The sequence below is a fragment of the Petaurus breviceps genome, unplaced genomic scaffold (assembly GCF_028583685.1).
Source record: "Petaurus breviceps papuanus isolate PSGF00001 unplaced genomic scaffold, PetGlider_PUasm1.0 189, whole genome shotgun sequence".
NCBI lineage: Eukaryota > Metazoa > Chordata > Mammalia > Diprotodontia > Petauridae > Petaurus > Petaurus breviceps.
Window position 1 is genome coordinate 9,175,075 of NW_027185809.1, and position 11,639 is coordinate 9,186,713.

The following is an 11,639-nucleotide window of genomic DNA, read 5'->3' on the forward strand; positions in this document are numbered from 1 at the left end:
GCCTTCTCCTGGCTCAGAGAAATGTAACAACCTTATTGACTCACTGGACAATCAAGAAGTATCTACTGAAAAACAAGCCTCCCACCCCAGGCTCCAGGTGCACCTTAGCCTAGGGGCAGGGAAGATCTTAAAAATTTACATTCCCATTACATATGGGTAAAGCAATGTTTCAGCTTTATAGTATGCTGTTCAGATTTACCATAGCCTTCCTTTCAAGCAAAAATAGTCTTTTAATTTCATGGTTAATGTCACCATCTATAGTCATCTTAGAGCCCAAGGACATAAAATCAACACTGCTTCCATTTCTTCTCCCTCTCTTTGCCTTGGTTGCCAAGGCCTTAGAGTTTTGTTTTTTGTTTATGTTAAACTCCAATCTGTCTTTTAAACTCTCCTCTTGCACCCTTATCCAGAGCCTCCTTTATTCTTCACTTAGTGCCACCAGAGGGATATCATCTGTTTATCCGAGCTTCTTGATAATTCTCCTGACAACCTTAATTCTGGCTTTTGATATATCCAACCTGGCATTTTGCATGATGTACTCTGCATAGAAGTTCAATAAATAAGGTGACAACATAGAGTCTTGTGGTACTCCGTTTTCAATTTTAAACCTATCCGTTGTTTCATGTTTGATTCTGTTACTTCTTGACCCACATGCACATCCCTCAGGGGACATGCAAGATGATCTGGTACTCCTGTTTCTCTAAGTAATGCATAGTCAAAGATTTTAGTGTAGTCAACGAAGCAAAAGTAGATTTTTTTCTGGAACTTCCTTGCTTTCTCCATAATCCCTATGATTGTAAACCACATAATCAAAGGCTTTAGTGTAGTCAATGAAGCAAAAGTAGATGTTTTTCTGTAACTTTTTTCTTCCTCCATAATCCAGTTAATGTTGGTCATTTGGTTTTTAGTTCTCCTGACTCTTTGAAAATGAGACTTTTGGTAAGTCTCAGTTCACATATTGCTGAAGCCTTGCTTGTAGAACCATGCTGATGAGTGAAATGAGCACAGTTATTGATAATTGGAACATTCTTTTCCTTTGTCAGTACTTAAGGTTGGGCCATAAACTGACCTTTCCCAATCCATTAGCCACTGTTGAGTTTCCCAAACTAGCCAGAATATTGAATGCAGCACTTAATAGCATCATCTTTCAGAATTTTGTATAGCTCAGCTGAAATTCCATTCCTTCCATTAGCCTTATTGTTAACAATAAGGTCCACTAGATCAGTGAACACATCATTGTGGTTATCACTGATGTTGAGATCTTTCTTGTATAGTTCTCTGTAGTCTTACCACTGCTTCTCAATTTCTTATGCTTCAGTTAAGTCCCTATTTTTTTTGTCTTTCATTGTGCCCATTTTTGCATAAAATATTTCCTTGATATCTTTAATTGTCTTGAAGAGATCTCTTTACTTTCTCATTCTATCATTTCTTTTCTGCATTGCTCATTTAAGAAAGCTTTCTTATCTCTCCTCCTTATTCTCTGGAATTCTGCATTGTGCTGTGTATATCTTTTCCTTCCTCCTTTCCCTTCATTCTTTCCTTCTTATGTTTGCTATTAGTAAAACCTCATTAGACAGCCATTTTTCTTTCTTGCTCATCTTCTTATTTGGGTTGTTTTTTGTTGTTGCTTCCTATTCAATATCTTAAACTTCTTTTCATACTTAAGCCCTCTATCTACCCCATCTAATTCCTTAAGTCTACTCCTCATTTCCTCTTCATATTCATAGAGAATGTTACTATATGGTCTGACGGTTTTTCCTACTTTCTTCAATTAATGTCATAAATTTGCAATAAGAAGCCCATGATCTGAGCCACAGAAGCTCTAGGTTTTGCTTTAACTTACTTTATAGAGGTTCACCACCTTTGTATGCAAAATTCATAATTAATATGATTTCAGTATTGACCATCTGGTGATATCCATGCATAGAGTTACTTCTTGGGGTATTGAAAAAGAGTATTTGTATGACCAGTGAGTTATCTTAACAAAATTATGTTAGTCTCTGCCCTACTTCATTTTGTACTCTGAGTCCAAACTTGTCTGTTCTTCCAATCATCTTTTGATTGCCTAGCATTTCAATCCCCTATGATTAATGTGATGTCTTCTGGGGGTGTTATTTCTAGAAGATATTGTAGGTCTTCATACAACTGATCAACTCTGGCTTTTTGGCAACAGTAGTTGGAGCATAAATTTGTATTTCTATGATGTTGAATGGTTTTTCCTTGGATTTGAACAGACTGTAATTTTTGAGATTACAGCCCAGTACTGCTTTTCTTGCCCCTTTATTTACTATGAGAGCTATTCCCTTTCTTCTAAGGGATTTGTGCCCATAGTAGTATAAATAATGATCGTCTGAATTAAATAAATTCCTATTGATTTAAGTTCACTGATACTCAAGATGTCAATGTTTAAATTTTCCATCTTCTGTTTGACTATATCCAACTTATCTTGGGTCATAGGTTGTACATTCCAAATTCCTATGCAAAACTGATCTTTACAGCATCAGCCTTTTTATTTTTGGTCACCACATGTATCTGCAGCTGAAATTCCTTTCAGCTTTGGGCCATCTGCTTTATTAGTGGCATAGCTACTTGTTACTGTCCTCTGCTCTTCCCCAGTAGTGTGTTGGACACCTTCTAAACTGAGGAACTCATCTTATAATGTCACATATTTTTTATCATTTTAATATAGTTCATGGGTTTTTCTTGGCAATGACACTGGAGTGGTTTACCATTTCTCTCTCCAGTGGATCACCTTTTTTGCCAGAACTATCACCTATCTGTCTTGGATAACGCTGCACAGTAGAGCTCATAGTTTCAATGAACTACACAAGCCTTGCACCATGACAAGAAAGTGATCCAGGACTGGGGGTGGGGATGGTATGATTAGAAAGCCCATTATCTCCACTGTTATTTGTCATAGTGTTAAGATGATAACTATATAAGGAAGGAAAAAAAACTGTCAAAAAAGCATATTGAACTCTATAAGAGCACAAAATTAAGCACTCATTCTTATCTTTAGTCATCAATGTTCATGGGGTTTTTATGCTATAGAGAACCATCAACTTGACCTAGGGAATATTAACAAAAAATAGAAAACATTCCTTCTGTTCTTGAATTGCCAATGCAGTAGTGAAGACAGAAATTATTCATACTATATGTGTGTATATATGTACATATATATATATATAACAAAAAACAAATTTATAGTGTAATTTACTAAAATGTCCTAAATAAACTCTCAAAGATGCAAAGAACTTTGCTTAAAATCTATTTATTTACAAATAACTATAGAGGTAGGCAACTGAATTCTATCAAAGAAGTAGAAAACAAGTGATCTGGTCCCAAAATAAGGCATTCATGGACCTTATAGAAATGCTTCAATAAATAATAGTTTCTTTGTTACTTCTTTCTCTCCCATTGAAGAAACCAAGAGGGTCATTGGTCAGTCCATTGTCTTATCTTTTTGCTTTATTCCTGCTTGATGTTACGCAAAATTATTAGAATGTAAGAGTTTTATAGGAATTTTGACCTTCTTTTCTTTGGATAAATACATTGGGAAGGGGATAATGATAATGTCATATGTGTATATTGATGTAGTGAGGAATGAGACTCGGGAAAGAACATGAAAGAAAGGCATCTAGTACATGTTACAAAACCAAAGTCCTGATGAAAGTCTTTCTGTAGAGTTGGTAAATATCCATACAGAGCCAATTGCATTGATTTCATTTATTTCAGATATCCATTGAAAAAACAGGCATCAGAAATAATTTGTGCCAAAGAGATTAAAGAATACAGTAAAAAGACAATCAGATTTCAATTTAAAAATTTAAGATCATTTTTAAAAAGAGAAAGTGTAAGTTATTAGCTTTTCCTTCACAGATATGAAGTAGGATCACTCAAGTTACAATTCTCAACATGTACATGCGATGTAATTCCAGGATAAACTTTCTGCATAGGCAACAGAATCCCAAGCTTCTCTCCTTTCTTGATAGAACCTTTATATTTAACAGGCTTCACATAGAACATTTTGATACAGTAATCTAAAAAAGGAAGGGAAGTAAAATTATTCATTCATCCTATTTTTGCCCAGCATACCAATTGAGTTCTGTTCCAAAACTGAAATTCGGGTGCTTTCCAGGTAAATCTGAACCTCATTTTAGTGGAATGTTTCAGGAAGAGTGTATCTGTTTAACTGATTAGTTAATTTTATCTGGCTATTTGAGGTGACACTAAAACTTTTTTGCTTAAGACTTTTTTCTTAGATCTTTCTAGAATAAATTAGTATGTACTTGGCTGCCATGAAAAATAACATATTGAAGGTAGAGTGCATCAGTACCATCATTCTGAATGTTACTTTTGATAATTGTATATATTCAGAGAGAGGTATAGGAGATTGGGCTGATCATAATTGCATTATGACTATATCATAACATTATGTGAATGGGAATCTTTGAAAGCTAAGGAAAAATGGGAGAGGTATCACAGATTGGGCAGATGTTGCTATGATTTTCAAAAAAAGGAAGAAGACAATAATACAAACCATAAGCAGATGAGCTTGACTTAGGCTCCTGAAAATATTTTAAGAAATATTTTACTAAAAGGTTGGTTAGTGAACATCTAGAAGAAGAGGTGATTACAAAGATGCTTTATCAAGAACAGGTCATGCTGACTTCTAGTTAAGGTAAGGGGGAGAAAGACACTAGAGGAATTTGTTCACTCATTTCAGTTGTGTCCAAATCTTTGTAACACCTTTTGAGGTTTTCTTGGAGTTTAGTCTTCTCTAAAACCTTTCAACAAAGTTCTAAAAAAATCCACCAGAAGAAAATATTAATTTAAAAATATATCAAAAAGGAACAATTAACTCCTCCATTGAATCCATGACTATGCAAAAAGAATGAGAGAAATCTGTGGGAATTCTTGGTGGATGTAATTCAAAGGAGGAGGAAACTAGCACCATCTAGGGCCTAAAGTCATCAAGATCTTGACCCTGACTTTTTGGAACATTAGAGAAGAGAGCTAGACCCCACGGTCTATGCATGTGGAGTTTCTGCATACTTTTAAGAGAATGGTCCTAAAGCCACCACCTCAATCATCACCTTGTGGTAGAACTACAGCAGAAGATAAAGCCATGGAAGCACCCCAAATAGCTTGGGTGTGAACCATAGCAGTATATGGGACCACTGAAGGACAGAAAAGCAATAGTTCCAAAGGAAGTGGGAAGGTGAGAGGAGAAGGAAAGTCACAAAGAGGCCTGAAGGCAGAGATCAGAGTTGCACTGTCTGAGCAGCCCATGCTAAAGGTATAGCAGAAGAAAGTTCAGAACAGCACCAAGACAGCCTAAGCTAGACTCATGGGAGAGAGAGTCAACCCAGTCCCTGACCAGCTAAAGCAATAGGGAGTTATGCAGGAAACCTCGGGGCAATTTAATTTGCCATATTGTTTGGGATACATCAGGGGCACCATATGGAAAGTGGCCAAATTCCATTTTGGAATGAGGAGAAAGAGACAGAGAAGGGCTGAGGGCAAAATATAAGTAGGCTACTGGAAGATGAATCTAGAAGCCAGGGATTCCAGCAGAGAGTGGGGTCAAGTTCTCAGCAGTAGAACCAGAACTATACTAGTATCCACACTTCAGAGGAGATAGGACCAAGCATAAGCTAATTCAAGTGTATGAAAGGAATCAGAACCAGGCCTTAGCACAAGGTCACAGATCAGTAACTAAGGCTAGAGATAGTGATAAATAGAAGAAAACATTGAATATTGTGAAGAAATATTGTGTATCAAGAGAAAACCAAGATGTAAACATGGAATAGAGCAATGTACAAAAAGTATAAGCAAAGTCAAATGGGAATGCCTAAATAACAAGGGCTCCAAGAGTGTCTAGAAAAAGTTAAATAAAAGATAAAAATGAAACAAGGTTTGGAGGAAAGAAAATGGAGGGAAGATAAATAACTTAGAACTTAAGGTGAAAAACTTTCCCCTAAGGAATGGATTCTCTGAAAACAGAAGGTAGCAAATGGAACTCTATGAGGTAACAAGAAATATTAAAATAAAGTTTGAAGATTGAAAAAAAAACAGAAAAAATATGACATCTACAATAGAAAATAATGAGTGGGAAAAAATAGGTCAAGAAGAAATTGTTTAAGCATCATTTAACTCCATGAAAATCATGAGCAAACAAAACATCTGAGTGTTATATTTCCAAAAACAAAAAAATCTACCTAGCTCTATTGGAACTAGAGGGCAAAATGAAAATAAAAAGCATAAACTAATTACTTCCTAAAAGAAATTCCAGATTAAAAATCATTGTTGTTTAGTCATTCAGTAGTGTCCAACTCTATATGACCCTGTAGACAATACTGTCCATAGGTTTTTCTTAGCAAAGATATTGGAATGATTTGCCATTACCTTCTCCATTAGATTAAAGCAAACAGAGGTTAAATGACTTGCCCAGGGTCATACAGTTATCAAGTATCTGAGGCTAGATTTGGATTTAGGTCTTCCTGACTCCAGACCCAGCACTCTATCCAGTGAGCCACCTAGCTGCCTCCTAACCTAAAAACCTCAAATCTCTGAGTCAAAGGAAAATTATTATAAACAGTGAGAAGGGAAAAAAAAGAGTTATGTACCAAGGAGCCATAGTTTGGATCGCACAAGACTATACTGCAACTAAATGGAAAAAAAGAAAATCTCGGAATATGATATACCAAAAGTTTTACAACCAAAAATAACTCGTTTTGCAAAACTGAGTATAATACTGCAAGAGAAAATTTGACGGGCATCCAGTTCTTTTCATCAAAAGGTTATCTAGAATAGTTGAGGAATTCCTGATGAAAAGACCATTGTCGAATAGGAACTTTGTAATGCAAACATGGGCATTAAGAGGAACCTAGAAAGGAAAAAGCTTAATGATGCTGAGGTGCTTATATTCTACTGTGTCCTTTCAGAATCGTGCTGACTTCTAGGCTCACTAACAGACTTAAGTAAGACAAACACAAAGACAAGGTGTGATTTTCCCCCCTTGTTCTATTGGTTTTAACAAGGGGATAGGAGAAGCAAAAAGTAATAAATCAGTGAGTATATGAAGAAAAAGAGAAAATAATTTTTTTTATTATTCATAATTTTGGAACAAAAGAAGAAAGCCATGGAGGAAAAGGATATTGGAGAACATATCTTATGAATCTTATTTCTAGCTAAACTAAACAATGAAAGATCTCTCTCTCTCTCTCTCTGTCTCTCTCTCTCTCTCTGTCTCTCTCTCTCTCTCTCTCTCACACACACACACACACACACACACACACAAATCTTGGTATAGAAATATATTAAACTCAACAGAGTTCAGATAATCAGAGGAAGAAAAGAGAGAGAGAATGGAGAGGTGGGTGGAAAATCAGAGTCTTGTAGGCAATGTTAGAAGTAAAATAAATGAAAGCTTTGCATTTTAAATTATAAAGTATAAATTTGAAAGAGAGAAAGAAAATGCAAGAATCAAAACTAAGACTCTGGGCATGATGAATATGAGAAGGGCAGCAGAATGGAAGAAGGCTGCTTAATCAATAGTGTTTATCCTTCCTTTACTCATGTTAGTCTTCTTTGTAAAGAGAGAGATTATGGCAAAGAGAGGAAGATAGATAAGATATTAAGATGGAGGGAAAGGAATAACATACAATCTTATACCACTGTATTATGGTATTTTATATCCAGTTCATGCATCTGTCTGGATACAATAAAGGAAGGAAAGGAAGAGGACCAGGATGAAAGAATTTTTTTAAAATAATAATCATAAAGGAGAATTCCAGAGGGCACAGATAGGGATGGGAATGGGGATGAAGGGGAAGAAATTTTATAGAAGAAAGAAGTGTAGCACAGCTATTCCTGAACTACCTTTAAAACTAATTGTATACTAATCTCAAGCATAGTACCTCAAAAAGAGTAAGCACTTCACTAAATTTTTTACTATTTGATCGATGATGTGGTGTGGTTCTTGTAGACAAGCAGAGTGACAAGGGCAATCTAACTCAGTGAAAAGATGGGTTCAAAGATAGGGGTTATATCTATAGGATTCTGGGGGTGGTGGTGGGAGAGACAGCCCTCTATTAAAATAGAAGAAGCAAACTTCTTCCAAACTGTTTATTTCTGGGGCAAAGCCCTGGCTCCCCTTGCTAGTTCAGGCTATATGCCTCATCATGTCATGGAGGGTATTTTGAATCCTTAACTAATTTAACAAGTGGGAGGCAGCATGACACAGTGGAGAAGGTATGGGATGAGGAGATGGAGATCTTAGGTTTAAACCTCAGTTCTGACACTTTCTGTCTGTATAACCTTGGGGAAATAATTTTACTTCTCTGGGCCTCCTCCAACTGCTTATCAATAAAATGAGGAGGACTGGATTTGCTTACCTTTAAAGTCCTTTATAGTTTTTAATCAATGATCCTTTAATCCTGTGACCAGTTCCAGCAGATACCACCAAGCAGGACAGACTCCAAATGTGGAGTTAGTGATTAACTCTGTTTTCTACAGTTAAGCCTAGCCAACTTTAGAGCAACTTATCACTCGATTGGCTATGGGATGAAGTTTTGGGCCACAAAAGCTCTCAAACACCATCTACTGCACTACAAAAGTATTTGGTCCAGGTGCAATTCTCTAAACATGACATTCTCCATGAAATAAATACAATCATAGAACATTACAGTGGGAAGAGACTTCAGGAAATTTGGGCCAAACTAGGATTCCTTTCAATAACATCTTTCAAAATACACATATAGCCTCTTTAAAGACCTCCACTGAGAAGGAATTCACTGCTACCCAAAATAGTCTCTTCAATTTTGGGGCCAATATAAATGAATTTCTTTTTATGGAGTCAGTATCTACCCTTCTTTGATTTCTGCTCCTGGATCCTGGTTTTGTCTTATAGAACAAAACAAAGCCATTTTGATCCTCCTTTCAGTAACATCCTCAATCACCTGAAGGAAAATAATATTCATTTACTGTAGTTCACTTACCTTTTGAAATTATCTGAACACCATCATTAATAGCGTTATCTGTTTTATAAGGTTTTGCCTGTCTCACAATCATTCCATCGAAAGGGGCTTTCACAACTGATCCATCTGCACAACTCACGTCCACCCCATTGTGTGTCCTTTCACCCCTAGAATAGAAAAAAGGTCCAGGAACACCAATGAAAACCCAGACTACTATTAAGTAGTCACTTGTCCAGCTTGTCTCAAGAGAATATATTCTTGATCTAACTTCATATCCTATATCTTCTTTTTTTTCTAATAATCTGTGACCACTTTGTAGTTATTGTGTAGAAGAAAGGTAAAGGGTAGTGTGACTATGTATATCTGTAGACATTATCACCTAAGGCTTCTCAGGGATTATAAAAGTTTTGATGACAGTGGGTCATAGAGAATTCAATTAAATGGGAAATGTGTTTGGACATACATTTCCTAGAATTCCGGGGTTTACACTTTCCTTTTCTTTTAAAGAGTCTTCCACTAAGGCTTTTTACATACTGTTAAGATGGAGAAAGAGAAAAAAAGTGACTTATGCTTCCAGGGAGCAGAATGAGTGTGCTGACCCCTGTTATCACAAGCAGAGGAATTCAAAGAGTAAACTGAAATTTCTTTTGTGGAGCAACTACATAAGTGGAGACATGAGAGTGGGCATGTGAGGGAAGGATAGAAGAGAGACTGGAAGAAGTGGAAAGCACAGAGCTGATCAGGACTTAGCCTGCAGCTACAAATGTAATCATAATTAATAGTTGCTTTCTTCCTTTGTTTCCTTAATAAGCTTGTTAAACAAAAGAAAGGGTCCCACTAATTTGAATCTGCTCACTTCCTTTTCCCACTGACTGGAAAGAAATTTAGGGGAGGAAAAGGGGGAAAGCCATTCAGGCTTTACTGATGCCTGTTATTTGAAGTATTATTTTGTTGTTTATTTGCATTTTTGTGATACCTTATGATATTAATAGGCAGCTAGGTGGCACAGTGGATAAACACTGGGCCTGGAATCAGGAACACTCTTCTTCACAAGTTCAACTCCGGCTTAGACACTTACTAACTGTGTGACCATAGGCAAATCATTTAACCCTGTTTGCCTCAGTTCCTTATCCGTAAATTTTGGACAAGGAAATGGCAAACCATTCCAGTCTCCTTACAAAGAAAATTCCAAATGGTGTCATGAAGATTTGGACAAGTCTGAGAAGTGACTCAACAACACCATGATATCAACAAACTATTTTCACTGAAAATGTTCCTAGTATGTATCATATACTTCTCTCCTATTAAACAGTATTCTGAACATAATTTAACATTTTCAGTTGTTTTAGTCGTTACTGTGAATACCAGTCATATAGTACAATAGCACAGTGATGAAACTATGAAGAGATACAGGGCTTTCTGTTTTTCTAAATGACTTCAGACTGATGTACATTTCATATGAATTTTTGGGTGTTCCTTATTGTTAGGTTATTATTTGTTCTATTTCATTTTTCAATGTATCTGCCTTTACCAGTTTCCCTAATTTATTTTTATTTTTTTGCATTTTTTGGAGGGGGAAGGCAGGGCAATTGGTATTTAGTGATTTTCCCAATGTCACATGACTAGTAAGTGTTAAGTGTCTGAGGTTAAATTTGAACTCAGGTCCTCCTGATTTCAGGGTCAGTGTTCTATTCACTGCACCACCTAGCTGATCTCTCCCCTAAATTTTTAACTGACATGTTTAATTAACAATAACTGGAAAACCAATTCAGAAAGCATTAGAATCTTGTATAAGGAATAACTGTTACAGTAGGAAATTTTAGGATTAGAGTCAGAGAAGGACTATCTTAAGGATAAAGTGGATTGGGGCGGCCAGGTAGCACAGCGAGTAAGAGCACCGGCTCCAGTGTCGGGATGACCTGGATCAAATCCGGGCTTGGATACTCAGCACCACACCCAGAAATAACTGGCCGTGTAACCTTGAGCAAGTTACTTAACCCCGATTGCTTTAAAAAAAATAAAGTGGATTAATCTTACTGACAGAACTTTGTGGGTGGTTAGGTGGAGCAGAAAATAAAGCACTGGCCCTGGAATCAGGAGGACCTGAGACAGCCTCAGACACTTAACACTTACTAGCTGTGAGACCGTGGGCAAGTCCCTTACCCCAATTGCCCTGCCTCCCCGCCTCCAAAAAAGCAGCAACAAAAAGAAGTACTTTGTTACTTCTATTTTAGTTGTTTAAAGGTGCTTTTTGCTTACTTACTAATTTTTACTTCTATTCTTGATAGGTGAGGCCATCAGGTAAATGGAATTTCACGGTATTGTAGATAATGATAGAGGGTATGTCTAAACCCGTGACTTGTCCTTTTGATGACGGTACGCCAAAAATGTATATTCTAAAGTGTTGTTGGTTGACTAGGTGGAGATACTCTTCTGACCTACATGAAGTTCGTCAATCCATTGTTCAACAAATATTTAAGTATCTAATATCTACGAGGTACTGTGCTGCTTGGTCCTAGAGTATTTTACTCTGCACTAAACAAGGCAAAAAGGATAAAAAACAAGTTTCAACTCAAATGTTTCTCGGCATTATCTTCTCCATCTTTCTTTTCCCTCTTCCCTGGTCAGATGACCATTTTGCATTCCATCTGGGAATTG

The 11,639-nt window shown here is 36.6% G+C and overlaps 1 protein-coding gene across 5 annotated transcripts in view; it reads right to left on the reverse strand.

Annotated features, from left to right (window-relative positions):
- Window positions 1–3,711: 3,711 nt before the first annotated feature.
- The window catches only part of LECT2 (leukocyte cell derived chemotaxin 2), a 14,441-nt gene continuing 6,513 nt past the window's right edge, over window positions 3,712–11,639 (reverse strand). For all 5 annotated transcript variants that reach the window (XM_069091887.1, XM_069091883.1, XM_069091884.1 and 2 more), the window contains 2 exons: window positions 9,003–9,148; window positions 3,712–4,040 (listed from right to left, as the gene is read on the reverse strand). In XM_069091887.1, the coding sequence (XP_068947988.1) occupies window positions 3,874–4,040; window positions 9,003–9,148 (313 nt within the window). In that variant the 3' untranslated portion in view covers window positions 3,712–3,873. The remainder of the gene's footprint in view (window positions 4,041–9,002; window positions 9,149–11,639) is intronic.